Source organism: Myotis myotis, unplaced genomic scaffold (assembly GCF_014108235.1).
Source record: "Myotis myotis isolate mMyoMyo1 unplaced genomic scaffold, mMyoMyo1.p scaffold_m19_p_1, whole genome shotgun sequence".
Classification (NCBI taxonomy): Eukaryota; Metazoa; Chordata; class Mammalia; order Chiroptera; family Vespertilionidae; genus Myotis; species Myotis myotis.
In genome coordinates this window covers 204565546-204591586 of record NW_023416313.1, presented here as the reverse complement: position 1 = coordinate 204591586, position 26041 = coordinate 204565546, and the positions used below count along the sequence as shown (strand labels likewise).

The 26041-nt window shown below is 39.2% G+C and overlaps 1 protein-coding gene across 12 annotated transcripts in view; it reads right to left on the bottom strand.

Annotated features, from left to right (window-relative positions):
• Positions 1-26041, bottom strand: part of TTLL5 (tubulin tyrosine ligase like 5) — a 268899-nt gene that overhangs the window by 172749 nt on the left and 70109 nt on the right. For 9 of the 12 annotated variants that reach the window (XM_036313636.1, XM_036313619.1, XM_036313673.1 and 6 more), the window contains 6 exons: positions 24670-24764; positions 22506-22547; positions 14214-14327; positions 13860-13951; positions 9790-9852; positions 4718-4756 (listed from right to left, as the gene is read on the bottom strand). In XM_036313636.1, the coding sequence (XP_036169529.1) occupies positions 4718-4756; positions 9790-9852; positions 13860-13951; positions 14214-14327; positions 22506-22547; positions 24670-24764 (445 nt within the window). The remainder of the gene's footprint in view (positions 1-4717; positions 4757-9789; positions 9853-13859; positions 13952-14213; positions 14328-22505; positions 22548-24669; positions 24765-26041) is intronic. The other 3 variants (XM_036313719.1, XM_036313645.1, XM_036313655.1) reach the window with 1 other exon arrangement.

Here is a 26041-nt window from a genome sequence, read left to right as displayed (position 1 = left end):
CTGCTGTGGCTAAGCCTCTCCAGTCTTCACTCCGTGCCTGTGTATGCAAATTAACTGGCATCTTTGTTGGGTTAATTTGCATACCGCTCTGACTGGCTGGTGGGCATAGCGGAGTGACACCAATTTACATGTTTCTCTTTTTTCCTTTTTGCTTTTTGTGTCATAGCTAAAAACTTTTGCCAAACCCAAAGTCAAAGATATTTTCCTCAAGAAGTTTTATAGTAATAGCTTTTATGTTTATGCCTATGAATCATCTCTAATTTTTTAGAGAGATAGGGGTTGAGTTTCATTTTTTAAAATATTGATATCCAGTTCTAGCCCCATTTGTTAAAGTTTCCTTTCCCTACTAGATTACATTATAAATATGAGTCTATTTCTAGGCTCTTCCTCTGTTTCAGTGATAGATTTCCCCCAGTTTTGATTACTATAGCATTATAGAATTTCTGTAAGTCAGGTACTCTAAATCTTTTCCTAGGTTACCTTGGATATTCTAAGTCTTTTGCATTTCCATATAAATAAAAAAATTTGGTCAATTTCTACACAAAATCTACTAGATTAATAATTGATATTGCACTGGATATTTAGATCAATTTGTATCAGTTGTACATATCAAGAGAATTGATGTGTACAATATTATGTCTTCTAATCCATGAACATGACATATCTTTCCACTTACTTAGATCTTTTTAAATCTCTTTCAGTAATATTTAACAGCTTTATCTGTATAGGTATTGAACATATTTTGTTGAATTTACCCCTAAGAATTTTATATTTTCAAATGCTATTATAAACAGAATTTTAAATTTCACTTTCCAAGTATTTCCTGCTACTATATTTAAAAATGTTTTAGTATATTGATCTTGTATCTCAAGATATTGCTAAATATATTTGTATGTTCTTGTATTCTGTAGATATTTTGGGATTTTCTAGTAACCTGATGTCTACTAACCAAGAATACAGACACTTAACGTCTTCCTTTCAAATTTATATGCCTTTTATTTTATTTTATTTGCTTTACTGTACTGCTTAGGACCTCTACTACAAAGGGAATATATGTGGTGAGAGCAGACATCTTACCTTATTGCTAATCATAGGGGGTATGTCTTCAATATTTCACCATTCAGTATGATGATAGAAATAGTTTTTTCAGATTGAAAAGTTCCCTTCTATTCCTAATTTGCTAAGAGTTTTCTCACAATGTTAATTTTATCAGATGCCTTCTCCTCTTTTTTTTTGCAGCTAATAAAATGATCATCTGGTGTTATTCCTTTTATTTAATATGAACTATATTGGCTAATTTTATTTTAATTTTTTTATTTTATTGACTTTAAAGAGAGCAAGGAAAGAGAGAGCAGGGATTTGTTGTTCCACTCATTTATGCACCCATTGGTTGATTCTTGTATGTGCCGGAACAGGGACGGAACCTGCAACCCTGGCACATGGGGACAATGCTCCAACCAAAGGAGCCATCCTGGCCAGGTCTTAACTGATTTTCAAATATCAAACCAACTTTGTATTACTGGGAAAAATCTCACTTTAGTCCTATGTATTATCCTTTTTACATACTAAGGGATTCTATTTGCTAATATTCTTTTAAGAAATTCTGTATCTAGCCCAGCTGCTGTGGTTCAGTGGTTGAGTGTCAACCTATGACCCAGGAGGTCATGGTTTGATTCCTGATCAGGACACATGCCTGGGTTGTGGTCTTGATACCCAGTAGGGGGCATGCAGGAAGCAGCTGATCAATGACTCTCTCTCATCATTGATGTTTCTATCTCTCTCTACTTCTGAATCAATAAAATATATTTAAAAAAGAAAAAAAAGAAAATTTGTATCTATATTCATTAAGACATTTGTTTGTGATTTTTTCTTTTTCTTAAATGTCTTTGTCAGATTTTGGTGTAGTAGTTATGCTGGCATCATACAATAAATTGGAAAGTGTCCCTTCCTAGATTTTTGAAAGTTTGTGTAAGACGTATTCTTCCTCAAATGCTTGATAGAGTTTACTAGTGAAACCACTGGGCCTGGAGTTTTCTTTGTAGGAAGGTTTTTTGTTACAAACTAGAGGCCCAGTGCATGAAAATTCATGTACTGGAGGAGGGTCTCTCAGCCCCGCCTGCCCCCTCTCACAGTCCGGGAGCACTCAGGGGCAGGAGGTGACCCAGCGATCAGGGGAAGGCGACGCCCCCATCACACCTCTGCCGCTGCCACTGCCGGCAGCGTAAGCCTTGGCGACCCTGGTTACCTGAGTCTCGGGCCAGCCCTGGGCGCCTGGGGGGCTGAGGGGACTGGGTGTCGCCATTTTGAGGGCAGGGCAGTCAATTAGCATATTCCTTCCTTATTGGCTGTGGGCGCCGCCATCTTTGCAACAGCATGGCAACAGCATGAGGGCTAATTAGCATATTCCCTCTTTATTAGATAGGATTCAATATTTTTAACAGGTATAGAAATATTCAAAATTTGTATTTTAGCTTATATCAGTTTTACTAAGTGTTCTCTTCCCATAAGAAATTCAGACATTGTTTGTAAGTTGTCAAAGTAGTACAACAAGATTGTTAATAATATCTTTTTTTAAAGTGGAATAGCGTGAATATCACCTAAAACCATTCTTTTAATATTTTTATTGTTTTTATTGATTTTTTTATAGAGAGGAAGAGAGAGGAATAGAGAGTTAGAAACATCGATGAGAGAAACATCGATCAGCTGCCTCCTGCACACCCCCTACTGGGAATGCACCCGCAACCAAGGTACATGCCCTTGACTGGAATCGAGCCTGGGACCCTTGAGTCTGCAGGCAGACGCTCTATCCACTGAGCCAAACCAGTCAGGGCAATAATATCTTTTTTATGTCTTTAAAATCTATAGTGATATCCGTCTTTCCTATCTCATATTGGCAATTAGGGTTCTCTGTTTTTTTTATAGATCAGACTACATAAGGGTTTATCAATTCTGCTATCCTATCAATGACCAATTTTGGATTTTATTAATTTTCTTTATTTTTTAAAATTTTATATCTGTCCTTTATTATTTCCTTTCTTCTACTTACTTTGGGTTATTCTTCTTTTTCCAGTTTCATAAAATGAATATTAGATCAGTGATTTAATTGTTTCCTAATATAAGCACTTGAAGATATAAATTTCCTTAGAAACACTCCTTAACTAGATCCCACAGATTTTAATGTTATATTTTTATTACCCTTCAGTTCAAAAATTTTCCTTCCTGATCTCTTCCTTTACCTGTGGATTATTTAGAAATATGTTAATTCCTAAATATTTAGAGATTTTTTTCTATTTTACTGATTTCTAACCTCCATGTGGTCAAGGAACATATTCTATATGCTTTTAATCCTTTTAGATATATTAGGACTTGTTTCATGCTACAACATATGGTCTGTCACACCATCTTTCATTTGCTTATGCCTCTATACCACATAAAAAAACCCTACTGATGGCCAAACCATATAAAAACAGTGGCAAAAAATGAACAAAAGACAGAACTCACTGATTTTCAAATATTCTTGTTTAAGATTTTATCTTTTTTGTTTTGTTTTTTCTAATTTCAAAATTGATAGCATATACTCTAGGAAGCATATTCCTCGATTGAAAACTGGAGAAAACTTAAACACTAAATATGACTTTCATTTGGAAATAAGCTACAAACTTGACTTGTTTTCCTTTAATTAAATGGCAGTCATTAGTTTTCCTTTAAAAATATATATATTTTTTTATTGATTTCAGAGAGGAAAAAAGAGGGAGAGAGAGATAGAAACATCAATAATGAGAGAGAATCATTGACCAGCTACCTCCTGTACGCCCCACACTGGGGATCTAGCCCAAAACCCAGGCATGTGCCCTGACCAGGAATCGAACCATGACCTCCCGGTTCATAGGTCAACACTTAACCACTGAGCCATGCTGGATAGGCAGTTTTCCTTCTTTTTAAAGGAAAATTAGATTTATGCTTTAGAAGATTTGAGTGAGAGACCAAGTTTACCTTCATTCTTAAATGTAGAAGCAAAAACTAGATAAAGAACAGCAGTTGCCAACGGGTGGGCTGTGGACCACTGGTGGTCCGTGAGGTCCGAAAGGTTGGCGACCGCTGATATAGAATGTTTCTTATTGTCCTCATTTTGCTTTTTAAAGATACATAAAGCAAAGGGGATATATGTAATGTCTGAAACCAGAGGGTGTGAGTTTAGGTTGAAGAGTTTTGTTGTAGTTGGAATCTTCAGTTGGATAAGGCCATCTCAGCTCTTCCTCTAAGACCTTTCTTTCTCTCCTCTGCCAAAGTGAGCAGCCACAGGTATTTTGCATATTTTTAGTTTCGTGGCAAATTGGAAGTAGTTCTACTCAGTCCCATAAGGTGCAGAGCTGTATGCCCAGGTATGTCAAAGCCAAAACGTAACCTCTTATTTGAATCTAACATAGGCAGTCTTGAAATTTCATTAATATTTTGGTCTCTCTTACATAGCCAAAGAAGAATACTATTATTATCAGTTGAAATGATATACCTGTAGTTATAAGTAAGCACATAAATCCCAAACTTCGATTGTAAAATGTTGCTACAGAATAACGTTTTGATAGAAAACATTTTCATGTTACTACTCAAGCGGAGCCAAACTGAAAATGGCTCTATGAAGTATCATGCATATTTAGTCTGTGCATGGTCACATACTACGCACATGGAAAAAACTGCTCAGCTTTTAAAAATCAGTTACCGTGTTCTTCCTGTCAATAAGCTTCTTCTTGGGTTTCCCCTGCAGAAGTAGAAAGGACAAGTGGGTTAGAGCACATCACAGATGTTCTCTCTGAGTTCACACACTCACACCTGACATTTGTATTGTAGAGATTCAGCATGGAATTATGCCAGGGAAGACATGTTGAGGGAGAAGCAGCAGAGAGATGACTGAGAACATGCCCAGAAAAGAACAGAGTACCCGGAGCTTGAGGGAGGATCAAAACACAAAAGGGATAGAACAAATGAATTCTAGAGAAAAGTTGTAACAGTTACTTGCATGTGTACATCCAGTCACAAATCAAGTCACATTGTTCTTCACAGCAATCACGTGAAGGAGGTTACTATTAGCCCCATTTATAGAAAGAGCATTTTATGACATGCCCAAGGTCGGAGCTTAATAGGCTTAAATCTGAACCCAGGGCTTAGGTTTCACACTCCAGTACTCTTTATGCTTTCACTGAACTGTATTAGGAAAAGAAACCAATCTCCATTCTTACGAGGTCCAAAGAGCTGCTCAAGAGAAATAGACTTTCCACACATGATGCTTGCTCTCCATCACTTGGGCTCTAACCGAAGTAGGTGAATGCCATTCATGTTAAATTGGCTTTTGTTTTTTCCTTAAAAAAATTTTCTCCTCATTCAATTTACTTTCACCTAACACTCTTTTCTTAAATTTCCCCAGTTTTACTTGTACTCATCTGTAATTGTGTATATGTAGCTCAGTACAATTTTATCATTGTGCAAGTTCATGTGCCCAATGCCAGGCAGGATACTGAACAATTCCTTCACTACAGGGATCCCATGTTGCTCTTTTGTGACAATATACTGCTTACCTAACCCCAGGCTCTCGTTAATCAGTTCTCTATTCCAAAATTGTATCATTTCAAACTATTATATAAATGGAATTACACAATGTGTAACCTTTGGTATTGTGTGGGTTTTTAAGACACAAATGCAATCAATATCAAGATTTTCTATCTATAAAAAATCAAGTGAAAAGTTTGTCTTCACCAAAATGCTTTGTCTTTTCATTCCCATGTCTTCTATTCATGCTAATGACCTCATATTATCCTATTGTCATCAGAAAGTCTCAAGATTATCTTAACTTTTCCATCATATAATGGTTTTTTCCCACTAATTTGCAACCATGACTTCACATTACCATCACCTACGCAGCTTTTTAGTAAATACTAGTACTTCAGAGTTTGGGGGTGGGACCAGGGGATAAACATGGTTTACCAGATCCCCAGGTGTTATTAATCTGAAATGGTTAAAATCATTATCATAATGTATGAAAGTATGTAAGATACTGTTTGCCAGAGCAGGGTGGGTAGGTGAGGGAGGAGTGGAGGAGGGCAGGAAAGAGACAAAATTAACCTATAAGAAATGATTAGAGAATTAGTTTGAAAGTAGTTCTGACGATAATACAATGGAATCCGCAAGAGGGAAAAACATCAATTCAAATAAAAGAGAAGAGACTTATTGGAAGATGTTAGTGCTTGCAATAAATACAATTTTAATTCTTCAATTTTTCCAAAGCATGTTTTTGAATGTGAGCCTACCATGTAGTATATTCTTGACACTGACAAAGATGAACATAACAAAGTACTTACTCATAAAAGTCAACTTATAAAGTAGAGAGACTAGTTAGAAAACAGGCAATTATAATATAACTAGAGGCCCGGTGCATGAAATTCGTGCATGGGGGGGTGGGAGAGAGGAGTGTCCCTCAGCCCAGCCTGCACCCTCTCACAATCTGGGACCCTTTGGGGGATGTCCAACTGCCGGTTTAGGCCCGATCCCGCAGGGATCTCTGTGGGATCAGGCCTAAACCGGCAGTCGGACATACCTCTCGCAATACGGGACTGCTGGCCCCTAACTGCTCACCTGCCTGCCTGCCTAATTGCCCCTAACCACTCTGTCTGCCTGATCGCCCCTAACCACTCTGCTGCCTGCCTAATCACCCCTAACCACTCGCCTGCCTGCCTGATCACCCCTAACTGATCATCTGCCTGCCTGCTGCCCCTAACCACTCTGCCTGCCTGCCTGCTGCTCCTAACCACTCTGCCTGCCTGATTGCCTCTAACTGCTTGTTTACCTGCCTGATCACCCCTAACCACTCTGCCTGCCTGCCTGATCAGCCCTAACTGTTTGCCTGCCTGCCTGATCACCCTAACCACCTCTGCCTCAGCCCTCGCTGCTACGGCTTTGTCCGGAAGGTCATTCAGCTGTCCGGTCTAATTAGCATACTACGCTTTTATTATTATAGATATGGAAATTTAAATAGGCTGAGGGATAAAGAACCTCTCCTGGTCTGGGTAAGAGAATGAAGAACATAGTTAGAAAAAGAAGATAGGAATGGACTAAAGGTCATTCTGAGGTACAGTGATGTGTAAAGATAAGGAGGCATAAAAGAGCATGTAGATGTGGTCTGGTTGGCCATGGGTTGTGTGGAGAAGTGAAGATTAGACTGAAAAGCCTGTCAAGAGTAGATCATGAGGGGCTTTCTTTGCTAAACAGGGAAATTCAGGGTTTTTTTAATCCAAGTTTTTGGAATGCAGAGTGTTAACTGGGGCCTGAAGAAAGGATTCAGGGAGTAGATAGGAAAAATATTAACTGAAATTTAGCATTTCCTTCATATACATGCAGGAAACCATCCTCAGTAGTATTACTGTGATTTCATTACCCAAAGAAGTAACGTCTTTTTTCATATTACTTTAGAGTTGTTAAGAGGAGTCTCAAAATATTGCCAACACTTACCATACTTTTGAAATTATGGTGGTTATAAGACCCACTGCTAGGTCTTGTTATTGAATGTGTTAATTAAAAAGCACAAGTTACATTTCAAATTTTTTTATTGCATGCTACCCCTAGCAGAATGTTTCCTAATTTTGGCTATTGTGGTGCTCTGCTCTCCTCCTCCCTCATGGGAAGCCCAAATATGGAAAGACCTAGACACAAGCCCAGAGTCCACATCAGTTCAGAAATAGACCAATACTACCCGTGAGGAAGCTCATATAGCCTGCCTATCCTAAGCAAACAGTCCATTACTTATAGATATGACTAGAAATCAAAGATCATCAAATACTAGTATTTGAGGAAATATAACAGTACAAACTAGAAAGAATGACATAAACAAACAGAACTAATCCAGAAGAATTAAATATAATACAAAAAAAACCCACCAAACCCCAGAAAAGAACACTAAACGAACTAATTAAGAATATTAAAGAGCCCTGGCTGGTGTGGCTCAATTGGTTGGGCATAGTCCTGTGCACCAGAAGGTTGCCAGTTAGAGTCACAGTCAAGGCACATGCCGTTTGCGGGCTTGATCCCCAGTAAGGGGCATGCAGGAGGGAACCAATCGATGTTGCACTCTCCCATCAATGATTCTTTCTCCCTCTCCCTCTCCCTTACTCTTTCTCTAAAAATCAATAAATTGTTCTTAAAAAAAAAAGTCAAAGAGATGTGAAAAGATATCACATCGATAAACTATGAAAACTCGTCAGAAAGCAAAAACAGTTCTTTGATATTAAAATTATACTTGCCAAAGTAAAAAAATAAATTGAACAACCCTCTTCTGTGCTGGTCTTAAATAACCAAACAGGTAAGGCTGAAGTTGTTGGAGTTTAGATTTATTTAGAGTTTTTGGAGACAAAGTTCAAGAAGTCTCCCAGAATTTAAATCTAAGAGATAATGAGATCAAAAGTCTGAGAAAAAAAGTAAAGAACTATGAAGGAAATAGCAAAAGATCCAAAATTCATCTAACAAATTTCCACACGAAGAGAAAAGGCAGGATGAGAGATATACTTCCTACAGTTGAAAGACTTAAATCTTCAGACTGAAAGTACTCATCCACTAAAAACCAAAGTAGTGAAAAGTAACACATATGAACTCTAAGGACGGGGAGCCTCATAAAAAAACCAGGCTTCTATGTTTTCTAAGTAAATCTGAAGATTTCTTTCATTACAAGTTGCACAGTGTAATTAGTTCATCAATGGTAATAACCATAAAGTTACAGAGAGAAATTGTAAATCCCATATATTTCCTGATAACAGATCATGAAATTGCAAGAAACAGCTGAAATCTGGGTATCTTGTTTAAGAATCCTGCGAACCAATCAATGTGTTTCTCTCACATCGATGCTTCTCTCTCTCCCACTCTCCCTAAAAATCAATGGGAAAATGTCCTCGGGCTAGGATTTAAAAAAAAAAAAAAAGAGTCCTGCATAAAGGACATGTACCCTGAATTGAATATAGGTTTCTCTAAATAACTAAAGTGCCTTATTTTCATAGTCAATTACTGAACTGCACTGTAATGCAGCTATGTCTCAGGGGCCAGAAAAATATGTGGGACTGAGCGGTCTCTGACTGCTATGCTGTTTGAATTCCAATGTCTGTTTTCCATCATTTCCCCCTATTTCCCCTTGTATTAAGGTTATCAGTTGTCATTTCTTACAATTCTCAGTGTATTTATTTTGTGAATTACCTCCCCTCCACCTTTTCTAATCTGATCATTCTAATCTCTTCTGGTCTGGAAAAACAGATGATCATGTCTGCAAAAATTGTGTCTAAAGTAAAAAGGCACTGAATAAGCGCCTTCCTTTAAAAAGAATTAAGTTTAGGGCATCTGTTAAGTTTATTTAAAGATCTTTATGGTTTAACTTTTAAAATTAAAAGATCTTTAAAATTTAAAGATCTTTATGCTTTAATCCCATGTAATATTTGTTTTATATTCCAAAACACCAAAGTGCTAGTCATTTGGTTAATAGATTAACAAAAAGGCATATTTGTTAGAAGACAAGCACATATTCCCCTCTACATAAAGGCAGCTTGATTAGTTTAACATTCTTAGCCTCTGGAAATGTTACAAAGCGCTGAGAGTGAATGAATTCTGGAAAAATGAGCTATTATGTTGTATTTTCTGCAAGGCCCTTTCTATCAAAGCTTTTACATAAAGACTTTTATAGAGCTGTTTTTCTTTCACTGTATGTTCTATTCCCTAGTTTTGTGATCTAGTCCTACCAAATTTATAAGAATAGCAAATCCCCACCTGTCTGGGAAGAGACGTGTTGCCAGCATATAGTTCATGGAGGTTTTGTGTTCAAGGTAGGACCTGAAAGACAAAGAAAAGAAGTGGTTATTTCTTAAGCTTATTGAAAATAGAAACTATAGAAATAAAACCAGGAATCAAGCACAGAAGTAGCAGGTTACTAATGTACTGTTTGTAAAGTGGCACAGGAGGAGGCAGTTGCTCAAATTAAAATGATAAAATAGCCCAGCCGGCATGGCTCAGTGGTTGAGTGTCGACCTATGAACCAGGAGGTCACAGTTCGATTCTCAGTCAGGGCACATGCCTGGGTTGCAGACTTGATCCCCAGAGTGGGCTGTGCAGGAGGCAGCCAATCACTGATTCTCTCTTATCACTGATGTTTCTATCTCTCTCTCCCTCTCCCTTCCTCTCTGAAATCAACAAAAATATTTGTTAAATGATAAAATACTAGAGTCGCAGCAAATATAATACAAGGAATAGAGGGCTTATTTAGAAAATAAGAAAAAGCAGGATTTCTTGGATTACTAAAGGTGATATACTAAATTCAGAAAATAAAACTGAAAATGAAAACAAAGCCACCAGCAAAAAAAATCGTATCTAGCTGAGAGAAAAGGCCAAATGAAGCTGGAAAGGGGGGATGCAAAAACATGAGAATGTGGATGGAAGATTGTTTCAATCAAGAAATTCCTCAAAAGCTTCCAATGGCTCCTTGATGCCTACTGCTGGAAGCATACACGTTCTCTTCCAAGTTTTCAAATGTTGGACAATCTATACCACACTTTGTCCACACAGTTCCCCAACATGGATCTTGCAGTAGAGCCAGGCAAGTCTCCTTACGGTCCTCTCACACCACACCTCCCACTGATCCTTTTGCCTCTGTCTGGATACGTTCAGAACCTATTCTCCAAAAGTAGTTCGGACCACCCTGCTGCAGGGAGCCTTCTTGATATGACTGTTCCAAGTCTACAGAGGTGCCTTTGTCTGAACTACCCTGGCCTTTAGTGTATATCAGAGGGACCTGTCATATACTGTACTGTCTCAGAGAATCAAGTTGTTCTTCTCGGAAAGCAGCATGACGAAGCAGGACAAAAGTAAAATCTGGAGTCAGAATCCCTGTGTCAGGTCCCACTGTGAGATCACAATCAAGTCACATTACTGAGCCTTACTTTCCTCATAATTAAAGTGAGCAAAAACAATGATGTGTTTAAGTACATTATAATTACATAGAGCTACAAAAATCTGAACTATTTTTATCAGATGTACACACAATTTCTCCATAATCTTACTGTTAATTCTCAAAGAGCAGGGTTCCCATATAATATTTGGTTTATAATCCAAAGCACCAGGCAAATATTAATACTTGGTTAATACTCAATAAATATGTATTAATACAAATTTGAGCAACTGGGCTTCACTGAAATTTAAAATTTCTGTTTTTAAAAAGCCACTGTTACAAAAGTGAAAAAGCTAGCCACAGACTTGAAGAAAATATTCACAATATAAATAGCTGAGAAAGGGCTTGTATCAAAAGTCCTTCATAACACATAATAAAAAGATACAAATCAGCCCTAGCTAGTCTGGCTCAGTGGATAGAGCATAGGCCTGGGAACTGAAGGATCCCAGGTTCGATTCCAGTCAAGGACACATGCCCGGGTTGCGGGCTCAATCCCCAATGAGGGGCGTGTAGGAGGCAGCTGATCAATGACTCTCTGTCATCATTGATCATTGATGCCTCTATCTCTCTCTCCCTCTCCCTTCCTCTCTGAAATAAAAATATATTAAAAAAAGATAAAAATCCTAAATTTAAAATAGAAAAATAAGATACACAAATGGTCAACAGAATACGAATGCTCAATATCATTATCCATAGAAGAGCAAGTTAAAACCATAGAGATATACTACTACTAGAATGCCTAAAAGTAAAAGCCTGACAATAACAAGTGTTACCAAGAATGGGGAACAAGTAGAACGCTCATACATTTATACTGGTAAAATGGTACTATTACCCTTTATCCCTTATCACATGACCCACCTATTCCATTCCTATGTATTTATCCAAAAGAAACATAATCATACATCCATACAGGGACTTGTACATGAATGTCATAGCAGCTTTCTCCATAACAGCCCCAAACTGGATCTAGCCCAAATGCTCCACAACAGCCCAATGGATAAACAAATTGTGGTATATTCATATACTGAAACAGTACATAACAATAATGACATAACTATTACTTTAAACAACAACATGAATAACTCTCAAAAAACTGCACCAAACAAAAGAATCCTGACACCAAAGAGTACATACTATATGATTGCATTTATATGAAATTCTAGAAAAACTAGAGTGACATACAGCAGTAGATGTCTGAGACTTGAGGTAATGGGGGACTGACTATTAAAAGAGACAGAAGGGGACTTCTGGAAGAGACAGAAATGTTCTGTATCTTGATTGTGGTGATGGCGGTGGTTCAACTGGTGTTTATATTTGTTAAAACTGATTGTCAAACTGCACACTTAAAATGGATGCATTTTATTGCATGTAACCAGATCTCAATAACTAAAAATAAACAATATATTGCTTAGGCACACATATAGATGAGAAAACATTTTTTTTTCCCAAATCAAGGTAATGATAAGCACAAAATCTAGGAGTGTCCAATCCTGAGTTAGGAGGGTAGTTAGGAAAGAGGCAGGGGATTTAAAAAAAAAAAAAAGAGGAGGAGGAATGCATAGGTAGATTTAATTATTGTTAATGCTCTAGTGCTTGGGTTGGTGATATTCATAGTCATATCTACACCAATCTACACTAATAAAAGACAAACATGCAAATTGACTGTACCTTCACTATACCTTAAGCCACACCCACCAGCCAATCAGAGCAACTATATGCAAATTAACCCAACCAAGATGGCAGCCAGCAGCCACAGAGTTGGGGCAAGCAGGAGTCTTGGTTGCCCCAGTGATGGAGGAAGCCAAGCTTCCTGCCTGCCGCAGCCGGCTCTGAGCTCCACTCAAGGCAACAAAGTTTCAATTATAGAAGATAAACAAACCCTAGATACCTGCTTTCAGCTGGCTGTGGCCACAGAGCTGGAGCGAGCAGGAGCCTTGGGTTGCCCCTGGTGATGGAGGAAGCCAAGCTTCCCGCCTGCCCTGGCCGGCTCTGAGCTCCACTCAAGGCTACAAAGTTTCAATTATAGAAGGTAAATAAATCCCAGAATAAAAAAAAATAAAAAAAGGAGAAGCTGGGAGCTTCCGTCGCCAGGGGGCTTGGCCAGCCTGAAAACGGCCCTCAGCCCCTCACCCAGACTGGCCAGGCACCCCAGTGGGGACCCCCCACCCTAAAGGGGGTGTGGCTAGCCTGCAAACAGCCATCAGCCCCTCACCCAGGCTGGCCAGGCACCCCAGCGGGACCCCCAACCTGATCCGGGACACCCTTCAGGGCAAACCAGCTGGCCCCCACCCGTGCACCAGGCCTCTATCCTATATAATAAAAGGGTAATATGCAAATTGACCCTAACAGCAGAACAACTGGAAATGACTGGTCACTATGACACACACTGACCACCACGGGGGCAGATGCTCAATGCAGGAGCTGTCCCCTGGTGGTCAGTGTGCTCCCACAGGGGGAGCTCTGCTCAGCCACAAGCCAGGCTGATGGCTGCCAGCACAGTGGTGGTGGCAGGAGCCTCTCCTGCCTCCTCAGCAGCACTAAGGATGTCCAACTGCAGCTTAGGTCTGCTCCCTGCTGGTAAGTGGACATCCCCCAAGGACTGCCGGGCTGCCAGAGGGATGTCTGACTGCCAGCTTGGGCCCGATCCCCCCAGGGAGCGGGCCTAAGCCAGCAGGTGGACATCCTCCAAGGGGTCCCAGACTGCAAGAGGGCATCGGCTGGGCTGAGGGACCCCCCCGAATGCACAAATTTTTGTGCACCGGGTCCTAGTAAATAAATAAACAAGCAAAATAAGAAAAGCACCATGTGGGGAGCAATAATGACACCATGTCACAATTAATCCAATTGTGTGGACGTAAGGTATAGATTAAAAAAAAAAAAAAGGCAGTCACCTCACCCGTATATTTCCCATGTCTCTGATGTAGGGAATATCCGAATAAATCCACCTCTCCGATCATTCTCTTCCTTCACCCTCCGTAAAACTCTGATCTACATAGAGGAAAATAAAATAAAATTACTATCTATTTTGAAAACTGGAATTCATGTGGTTATAGAAGAGTTATGATCCAAGAATATGAAAGAAGCATGAGGGAGAAATTAATTACATTTAAGATGCTGTTTTCTGGGGGGAAAAATTTCCCCCATCTTGAATCTTATATTTGTCAATATAAGATAGGAGCTGGTCATGAATATTATGAGTAACTCACTAATGTTCTCTGAACCACAAAAGCCTGAAACAGAGTTATCTCACCTCCTCCATTGACAGACCAAGCACAGAACCACCTAGTTTTGCCGGCACCTTCTCCCGGGCTGAGCCCACAAGGTTTTTCATCTCTGCATCACTGGCAGAGAGTGGACGGGAACGCTAAAAAGAAAAACAAAAACAAACGAAAAAAACATTTTACCTTTCTGCATTTCCCTCTATTCAGTTCCTCAACATCATTATCTTTCCGAATATGTGTAAGCTCAAATCCAAAGCCCATTTTCGAAACCCTGGGAAAGAGATGAAAGCTGGTAAACTCAAAGGCAAGAAGAGAAAACAGAAGAGTAGGAAACTACTATGAGTTGAGAGAGTTAAGTAGAAAAAAAAGGATGTGCATGTGTCTTTCTAAGCTAGTACTCCTAATCTTGGTTTAGAATACACTTAATATTTTCAAGAATATGGAAAAAGTCTGAGGAAAACCTCAGTATGAAATTAAGTGTGCATTTATTTCAGTAACTATACTCTTTTCAGCACTGGGAGGAAGAATTAGAACCGAGACAGAAGACAGGAAACCAAGGAGCTATTGTCACAGATGAACAAGTTGGGTGTGGGATGTTTTAGAACTTGAAGGGGAAAATGAGATGAGAGTCATGAGTGACACATAAAAGAACTACGACCGAAAGAGTACAACTTGAGAAATACTCAGGTTGCTGGACTTTAAGAGACCTGAGTCATGGCCACGTGCCCTGGGCACTCTGCAAAAGCAAGTAAATGTGCCATGTTCACCACAGACCCCCCAAAATGATCTGTATTGTTTCCCTTTCTAAATGATGATTAGGAATGTCATCTGAGAACAAAAGTTTTAAGTGACTTTGATGTTAAGTGAACAGAAAAATATAAAATGATAAGTCAGATGGTATAAAGCATGAGAATAGATTATTATTGAAACAGATGAAAAGACACAAAATAAGACAAATCTGCCAAGTAGGGAAAATATGAAATAATTCAAGAAATGTGGGTATAAATTGACTTTCTGAATTCCTAGAAGTAACTTTGTCCAGAGAGAAGAAGCCCATCTGTCAGAAGCTATTCCTGCATTTATTTTTCTCTTTGCACAGACTATCTATGGAAAGGCATTTTGGTAACTAATTTTCGACCTTTTTAGCAACACTAACTGTTATGGACTGAATTTTGTGTTCCTTCAAATTCATATGTTGAAGCCCTAATCCCCAATGTGATGGTATTTAGAGGTGGGGCTTTGGGGAATGAGGGTCAGTTGAGGTCAGGATGGTGAGGTCTGGTCTGATGGAATTAGTGCCCTTAAGAGACACCAGAAAGCTTTCTCTCTACCTCCTCCTCCCACAAAGCATACACATGAAAGAGGTAATCTCACACAGTGAGATGTTAGCCACCTACAGGCCAAGAGAAGAGGCCTCAGAATAAAACCTGCCTTGTCAGAACCTTGATCTTGCACTTTTTAGCCTCCAAAGCTGTGAGAAATACATTTCTGTGGTTTAAGCCACAGTCTATGATTATTTTGTTATAGCAGTCCAAGCTGACTAATACATCCCTGTATGCAAAAAAACATGAATGGTTTTACCTTTGGATACAAGGGAGACTGATATATACTAATCTTCAAAACTAGTATGGGAGTTATAAAAAAAACTGCTTTTCTGCCCTAGCCGGTTTGGCTCAGTGGATAGAGTGTCAGCCTGCGGACTGAAAGGTCCCAGGTTGGATTCCGGGCCAGGGCACATGCCTGGGTTGTGGGCTTGATCCCCAGTAGGGGGCGTGCAGGAGGCAGCCGATCAGTGATTCTTTCTCATCATTGATGTTTCTATCTCTCTATCCTTCTCCCTTCCTCTCTTCTGAAATCAGTAAAAATAAATTTAAAACAAAATTTTTTAAATAAAATAAAAAGACAAAACAGATTTTCTGACAGGTAATTAACTCCATGATGAGATATCTATATAAAGGAAAAACCATGAAATTAGCAGATATAAGCAACATGTGAAGGCAGGGACTTTATCTGTTTAGCTTTGCCTGTGGTACTCAGCACAGAGAAGAACGTAAATAAATATTTGTTGAACAAATAAATAAATGAATGAATGTGCTGATACACAGATCAATCATAGTTAGAATAAAACTTTACAGAAGAGTTTGGGAAACATTTTAATTCTCTTCGAAGCTCTGGGTATACAGTAAATACTACGTGTTGGGATAAGAGGGGAATCAAGGGGAAAGTTTAAAGGTTTAGAAAGGGAATCAATATAAATGATGTAATCTTAGAAAACATCGCTAAAGTGTGAATGCTCATTTAGTGAATAATTTGGAAAAGCCAAACTATTAACGGATGCTTTCAGGACTTTTCTCATTTTCCCATACTAAATGTAAACATACTCATCTACTTCACATGTACAGCATGACTCTGATCAGAAAGCCACAGGCATTGACTCCTGCAAAATCAAGTTACCTCATCACCTCACACTATTTAAGAGTACCTGAAAGTCCTCTGAAATTATGAAGAAGAGAATATGAAGCAAGCACATTTAAATGATGTCATAAAGATGAAGAATTTTAGACTAGAAAGGATGTTATTTAAAAGTGTTGATAAAGTAACATCTATATTAAAAGGTTAATAAAAATATTTTAAGAAATAGTTATTACTTAACTAGGATAGTTTTAAAAAACACAGGATCTTATTTATTAAGAACATGGATCAAACCACTATTGAATAACATCTAATGAGCACCTCCAATTTTTGTTTTCGTTGCTCATATATATATTTATTTGCTTTTCTAGGACCTAATTTTCTTTTTTTTAAAAAATAATTTTCTTATTTTTTTATTTACTGATTTTTAGAGAGAGAGAGGAAGACGTATGGAAGAAAGAGAGAGGGGTAGAGAGAGAAAGCGAGAAAGACATATTGATTTGCTGTTCCACTTATTGATGCATTCATTGGTTGATTCTCGAATGTACCCTGACTGGGGATCGAACCCGCAACCTTGGCATATAGATATGAGGCTCTAACCAGCCAGGGCTCTAGGACCTAATTTGTACCTCTGTGGAACTAATAGAACTATATTCCTGGCTTCTGGAGGCTGGGACTATAATGATCCTGCAGCTTTTCTCTACAAATCTAAACCTGTTCCCATCAACAGTGACTAAGCACCACAAAACTCTTATCCTTCGCTGCCACTTTCGAAGAGTTGTCTCCCATACACATTCACAACCGCTCTCTTGCTACTCACAGCTCACAACTGTAACTCTGGCTACTGCGAGCATTTTTGTGGGCTCTCTGGGCGGGACACATGGAAATTCAGGCAGGTGCTCCTGGCTGGGGTATTTGTGAGGTTTGAAAGAGAAAGGGTCTGAGGGATAATGGTGCTTGTTAAATGAATGTCCCAGTTGTTAACTCCCACAAAGCTGACAGCTTTACTCTTTTATTGCCGCAAATATTACCAGGCTGCAAACAGATGTCAAAAATACTCCAAGAGACCTTATTTATTTTCATCTAAACTATTAAAAAGTCTTAGAGAAAGAGAAGAGTGAAAGATTGTAGCTACTAAAGTCTAGGTATCTCAAATGCTTCTCTAAAACTCCACCCAGGTTTCCAGTGTCTTTGGGGAAGCTACTAGAAAGTCAAAAGTAATTTGCCAATCTCCAGTTTTCCAAAACATTTGAGATTAGAGAGAATTTTTAAAATCAACATAATATCTACTGTACTGGTTTATAGAGAAATGTACTTACACATAAACAACAATGCATTACTATCCCAGACCATTGGTTAAATCATACCAATATTTGTTAATGAAGTGAACTACTAAGGAATGTGACCTAAATTATAGACACAGGTGAGAGACACGGCAGTGAGAAAAGGGGAGACTGGAGGAGGAGGTGAAAGAAAAGGAGGAGGGGGGAGCGGGAAGAAGAATGCCAAGGAAACATACCTGGAGATTAAAAGCAAAGTTAAAAAAAAAAAAAAAAAGGGAACTGACCAATTAGAAAGACCACCAGGAACTGTCACAAACAAGAGCAAAACAGTCCAAATGCAAGCCATTCGGTAGTTTTGGCTTTGGGCATATCAGCTCAGCTACCTTTGCTGGGTGGTAGACAGACTAAAGCCACATATTCCAATGGAGGGACTGAATGCACGCAGGAAAGAAAGCACTCTGAACTTGCGGAGAACCACTGTCTCTGGCTAGATGACACATAATTTAAACTACTGGGTGCTCAGATAGACCTTAAACTGCCAAATACTGTCTTGGTAAGAATTCTGCCATGCAACATGTATCAAAGATGTTATTAGTACAACTTATGATTGCAAAATATACCCAGAGAAGAAACCTTTACACACCTAACCTTTATTACTGGGGAAGAACTAACTGAGAATGGGAAATTCCTGAGACAAAAAACCACCTGTCCCATTAAAAGCAGTAAGAAACAGATATTGAATCAGAAAATTCTCAGCCTAAAGAAAGATGGCAAGTACCACCTATAATGAGAAGAACTGGACAAAACACTGAATATGAAAAAAGGTGCGGTATTCTAAAAGACATCACAATTGAGGGACAAAAATAAAATCTGTTTGACAGAGAACACATGCAAAGAATAAATGTGTCGGATGCTGTTCTACCAAGTTTAGAATTCTGTGTTAAAAACAAATGAACTAGAAATAGTTCAATTTATTTTGTGATGTGTCTTGCCTCTAGAAAATAAAAGGTAAAATCAAGTTTAAAAGCAACATGAATTAATTCTATCAAATTAAAGAAAATGAACAAAAAGGGATAAATGCAAATAAATCTAGGGGGAAATAGATCCCCCCCCAAAAAATGGCTAATAGAAGAGCTTTAAATGTAATGACAACCAGAAGCATACTTTAATATTAGGGAGGGAAAAAAAGTAAGTAGGCTTGTGTTACAATAAAAAAAGAGATATGCAACATCTGGAAACTGGGAATAAATGTAAGTCTGCAAGTCTGAGAGACATGCATCTTCTTATTAAAGGAACTGGCTTTAAAAACAAACAAAAAACTTACCAAACCCACTTATAATTATGTTTGAAAAATCATGAAGAACTGAGGAGGTACCACAGAATTAGAAAAAACAAGTAAGGTACCAATCTTCAAAATTATATAAGTACTAGAGGCCCAGTGCATGAAATTCGTGCACTGGGGGGTGGGGGTCCCTCAGCCCAGCCTGCCCCTCTCACAGTCTGGGAGCCCTCAGTGGATGTCCTACTGACGGCCACAGTCTGGCAGCAGAGGCTTGGAGAAGGCGCCCCGTGTGTGTGTGTGTGTGTGAGTGTGTGTTTGGGTGTGTGTGAGTGTGTGTGTCCCCGTTGGCGACCTGCCCCCAGCCACGTCGGAGGCTTGAAGCAGGCACCCCTCTGTATTGATCTCTCAGGCTCCTGGCCTCGCCTACTTGTTGTTCTCTCCCTTGAGCTGCGGCCAGGGCAGGGTGCTGCTTGCGGGCCGCGCTTGCCTGCTGGGTGCTGCCTGCAGGCCACGCTTTCCTGCTCGAGGGTCCCCATGGCAACCCACAAGCAGGCCCTGCTGGGTGCTGTCTGCCAGCGGGTTGCCAAAGCAATGCCTGCTGGGCTCACGTTGCCAGGGTGACGCTGCCAGCGTCCTGCCCCAGCCGCTATGGGCATGGCCATCTTTGTCACAGAGTGACAGTTAATTTGCATATTACTCTTTGATTATATAGGATGCCCCTGGTGATCACTGCCTGATAAGTCTAACTTGAGTCCCCAGTAAAATAATGGGACAAGTATTAAAGAAAAAATCCATAAGCATTCAGTTTAATGGGTTCATGAACTATAGAAGCATGCAGACTGCTTTATATTAAAACATGCTTTAATTTTTTTATTTTTTAGGACAAAGTTACAAAAAAAAAGGGGAATATAGCAAATAGATTTAATACCTTTGGATTTTACAGAGGCATTTGTAAAAATTCCACAAAATTTTTGTTCAAAATTATATTTCCAATTAGGGCTTAATGTCATGATACAATGATTAAAATACAACAACAAAAACTGAAAAAGTTAAAAGACGAAACTGTAGGATAAGATAAATAGCAGTGAACCAAGTAAGGAAGTGATTTCCAAAATGGGTCTTAGGCATTATTTAGAATCTTCATTAATGCCTGGGAGGACTGATCAATAAATAAATAATAAAATCACTTATTTGCATTTGTGGATAACAGCAAATGTGAAAAAATATAACTATAGCTAAATGAATATATTTTTTTAAAAAAAACCCCACCAGATATCGTGGAATGGGTAGAAGAAAAATCAATAGGATTCAAAAGTGTGAAGGAGACTAAATCTTATGAAGGTAAACTATGTGTCCAGAGCTATCCTAAATATTTTGCCTTTATTTTATCATTTCTTTCTCACCCATAACTCCATGTATGTATTATTATTCTCATTTGACAAATGTGGGGAGTGAGCCTCAGAGACTTAAGGGAACTCGCCCAAGATCTAACAGTTAAGGAATAGTCAGACAGCCAACAGGCAAAGAACTACGTATGACTCCACAACCTGCTATCAACAGACAAAGAACACCTGACAGAGTCTAAATGGCCGGAGCAGATAATTTTTTTTTTTTTTTTTTTTACTGAGTTTTTACTAAACTTCTGTGGAGTTGAAAGTGCCTCATTAACAGACAGTGACAAAGCAGAACACGGCAAAGAACGGTGAGTCAAAGAATCCCACACGTATAAAGTTGGCTGATAAAACCACGGAGGCTCTGTGTCACAGTAGCAGTGTTCAAAGACATGACTAGGGAGAGGTCTTGCTCATTCACAGGCTACTGCAACCTATGGCACTGCCAGCAGTGGAGTAGATGTACTTTGGTTAAAACGGGTAAAGAGAAATTAAGGTTAGAATTACGCATCAGAGGCACTTCTTTGGAGGCAAATTCAGAAGGCTCTGGAACAATACTTTAATGTTCTCCTTAAGTAGACTAGTTGGAGGGATATGTAGAATGTAGGCTCTCTGAAGTCAACAGCCATGGATTGGGGTGGGGGGTGGGGAGGATGGTTGCTTGCCATGGAGAGTAGCGAGCACTTAGGTACTTGCTAAATGCAAAACTCTAAATATTACAGTTTTGAATTCTACCAAATAAACACCAAAACTCGTATTACCGAACCACAATAACCAGTTTCCAAATACTAAACAACCAGTAAGTTTGTGTGTTTTTTTCACTTCTTAGATTCATGTAAATCAAGTTAACAAAACAGTAGCTTAATAAATTTACAATTCAAGCCTCTGAGCTTTACTACATCAGACAGTACAAATGACAAAATAAATATACTGGAGCATTCTGCTAAAGAACTAATAGTTGCAAGTGACACACTTATGTATGAAATGTCTATACCACTCATATCAAAGCTTTGAACAGCAGGAGCAATGCCCTGACTGCTACCCTAGCATTTCAAAAAGCTGTTTTAAAAAATCTTCATGGAAAAAAAGACAGTTATTCTCAATTATTGCTAACAAAAAAAATGAGAGGGCACCTGCTGATCATTAAGAGATGGAGATAAAATATTTTGTCATATTTTAAAGGTAGCATCTGAGACATTAATTATGGCAGAGTTTCTAAGAGTCATAAAACTGCAAGTCACACCATATAATAAATAACTGTTGAGAAACTCAAATATAGCCCAATATTCAATGTGAAATCGTTTCCAATATTAACCTACTGACAACAATCTATCTATCTATCTAAAAGCTTAATATGCAAATTGTCCACTCAGGAGTTCGACCGGGAGTTTAATCGCTTGCTATGATGTTCAATGACCACCAGGGGGCAGAGCAGAGTGAAAGAAAGCCCTGGCCAGCAGTCAGCAGCCGGCAACTGGGGAAGGGAGGACCCAGCTGGCAGCCAGAAGGCCCCGATCAGTTCTGATCACCAGCCAGGCCTAGGGACCCTACCTGTGCACAAATTTCTTGCACTGGGCCTGTAGTATATTTCATAAGATGACTGAACAAAAGAAAGGTTATTTGTGAACTATGGTATTTCCTTTCTGGAAGAGTTTGGTTAAAGTGACAGATATGCCTCTACACACTGTTCATCATTTAAATTCAACTGCCTCCATCAGAGCATAATCACTATCAGGAAAAGAGGATTCATACATTCCTGCAACCTCTACTCTTAAATTCTATATCCAAAAGACCTCTGTGCATTCATTTTCACATATTCTATTTTATGTTATTAAACTGTTCAAAGAGTAGAAGCATAAAATATGTACTATGAAAGAGTAAAGCTAAGAGGCTTTCCACTTGGCAAATGGAGATAAAAATTTGAATGAAGTCTCCAAATGATCCAGAACTTACCTGTTTAGTGTTTGGTGATTGAAATTGTGCAGATACTGGATACTATAAAAGACAGAAAAATGGAATAAAGCCTTATCTTCTCCTAACATGCCTATATTTTCCAACTCCTAGTCTATGATATAAAAAACAAAAAGATGATCTCCATTCAAAAACCAAAAGCAAGAGACCTACACTCTGTGCCCGGAAAACAAGAACAATATTCTCACACTGCTTTCTCTATGGTATATCTATTCCAGTTTCGCCTTCTTACCACTGAAGTCAAATCCTACTGTCATAAAGTTAACTCCCCATCCTGATAAATGTGTTTCACACAGTGTGCAAAACATACCCTAGTCTATCGTTTCTTTAGCCTTTAATAAATGTCCTGTGGGCTGCTTATGGATGAGGTCCGGCCATTATCTACCAGGTAGCAAAACAAATGGTGATAAATTCTCTATGATTTGCAAAAAGAGTCACCAATAGAAGCTGAAAGACAAACTAAGGAAAAGGATCAATTCATCCAGGATTGACATACAGCCCTTAGAGTGAAACTTGGCAGAAACTCTGTTAAAGCTGTACATAAACATTCACAATCCTTTATACAAGCCTGTGGCTCTTGCCACAGACACTGCAGAAAACAATTTACAAAGGAATGTGACTGCCTAAATTCAGTTTTCCTAGTACACTTAGGTTAATCCTCTACTTTTTCTTATTAAAAATTAAAGAAAACCCTTTGATCTGTGATGATGTACTGATCAAGTACAACCCTGTTATCTGGTTTTACTTCTAATCCAAGATAATACCCCTTAAAATATAGCACGCTCCGTTCCATATCACAACACTCTTTACAGCAGGAGGTCTCAGGTAGGCAGCCCAGACTGAATCCAGTGCAAAGGCATGTTATGTTTGGTCTATAAAGTACTTTTTTTTAATTGAACTAGTTGCCAATATTCTAAAATAAGATTTCTGATTCCTTTGACAGTAGGAAAATCTGACAACATTTGGCCCACACTCGTAGATGGCAACGACCAGCTAGAGCACACAGTAAAATAGGTGTTCCTTTTTATAGGAGGCAGGCACCCTCCAGTCTCCTGCAGACACATCACTTTTACTTCTATCACACCTGGCCCTATTTCCTCATTTCCACTGTCTGCCTTAGACCCTGTAGGCATTTGAGTTTGCAAACCCCGTTCTAATGAAAAGTTACCTGTATGAGCACAGCAAACAGAAACAGCATTACTCTAAGTAAGACTAGCAAGAGGAGGAAGAGGAGTGGGAGGAGAAGGGAGGAGAAAGGGATTTATGGAGGGTACAGTGGAGGGGGGGAAGAGAGAAGAGAAGGAGGGGGAGAAGAAGCTGTTCCTGCCTTCAGAGAGCTTACAATCCAGCAGACCAGTACTGGACGATTTAAAAGCAACAAGTCAATGAATGCAAAACAATGCAACAGACAGTAAATAATATGAAATGAGCAGGGGAGATAATCCAGATGGGAAGAAAGGAGGAACGTGGATCTTTTAGGTAAGAAATATTAAAGATAAAAAACAAACAAACAAAAAACAAGTGGAAACTAGCCAGGGCTACACAGGCAGGGACCGCTTGGATGATGGCATGAATAGACAGAATGATTAGCTGATGGGTTAACTGGAATAAAAACAGCAGGACTGGAGCAACGCTTGATCAAATGATGTGTCAGACATGCACGGGTTTCCATAGGCACTGTATCTCCCTGACCCTCAGCCAACATCTCAGCTCCACTGAGGATCCTTCTGAAGAGAATCACTGTAGGATGATATTTCAATTGAGCATCTTTCTGAAGCTAGTCTGAGGATCAGAAAGAACATGACACAGTCATGACCAGAAATTCGTAGGCTCCCTTTCTGTGCCTTACTTGTGTGCATATCAATTTGAGGGGGAAAAAGAGGGCAATTTTTAAAAGGAGGAGGAAAAAAAGGAAAGATAATGGAAAAAGAAGCCAAAAGAAAAGTAAAGACAAAAAGCAGACAGTAAGCTTGTTTGAAAGCATAAGCTAGTAGCCACAGATGAATGTCACTGCCTCCTGTCCAGCATGATCCCCGAATTCTGCTCTGAGGGACCTCATACCCATGGAGCCTCGGCTCACGCATTTACATCGCCTGCCAATATCCAGGAAGCCTCCTCAGGGCTCCTTGGTGCTGAATTTGCTTACCTGAGATTTTTGGAAAGGGTTTCGCCTGGAAGACTCAAAGGTGGGATAAATTGGTCGGGTTGATGCCCGCTGGGCAGGATCTTGGCACACAAATCCTGAATGGAGAATGGGAAACATTAAAACCTGTCATTTTCTAAGAAATCAGCAGGTTGGGCTGCACCTTTTTTTATGATGCACTAATTCAGCACATCATAAAAAATATGATGAGAACATTACAGAGATCTGTTCTCAAGAGGATTAGACATGACTCGCCCACATACACATTCTGCTTGAACTTTGAGCCACCATAGCTGGAGAGAACAAGAACGGAAAATACACAGCTACATCAACCTTCCTCACTGGGAGCTGAGACGTGACACGGATGGAAAAGAGGTGTGCAGTTTGGATGAGCTTCAGCATGAAGGTGCAAACCATCATTTAAAAACACACAGTTGTTAATACAAATTATTTTAAAGTGACTTCCTGGATGGTGTCTGGAAAATAATGTGTTTACCGGGAGAATCCGGAAACAAGTGAGGAGTCTTGTCCAGTTGCAGGATACACTTCTGGAACTGCTGAAGGTGTTCTACTGGCAACTTTCAAAATGAGCTTTGCAGGGGGATAAATGGTGATGGAAGGAGACTTGACTTGGGGTTGTGAACACACAATACAACATACAGATGAGGTATTATAGACTTGTACACCTGAAACCTACATGATTTTATTAACCAATGTCACCCCAATAAATTCATCTTAAAAAATCAACAACAAAAAAGAGCTTTGTAGCCTTTCCATGGCTTACGAGATTAGGCTTGGACTAATTTCACTTGCATCCTAAAAGGAAGCAGATTCCCATCCAAGGAGAACAGAGTACCTAAGTTTTACAGCTTTTGCTGGTACACCAAGTACTAGTTCATGTCAAATATATTTTCTTCTGTCTTTTTAGAATACTTAAAAAAAAAAAAAAAACAGCAACAAACAACAACATATCCACCTGACTGCCCATCTCCATTTCAAAGTTTTGGTTTATCTACTCAAAAGGGGATTTTTGCTGTGAACTGCTTCCGTTATAACTACTTCAGTTATAGCTGCCGCAGCTCATGTTGACACCAGCAGAAATACAGCCAGTCTCCTTCGTACCAAAGCCGCTTCAGTGGGTCTCACTGTCCCAGCTCAGAGAAAAATATTCTTTCTCCAGACCTTTGCATGATTCTCTTCCTCAGCTCATAATTCCTGTGCCCAGGAATTAGGTCTCAGCCCTAGTTGTGGTTCAACCTCAGGACAGGATGGAGCCAGGGGGAGTAGAACACATAAACACTTCCCTGAAAATATAATTTTTTGGTACAAGACATCCAGCATGGCTTAGGAACTGCCAATTGGCAACACCTATGGA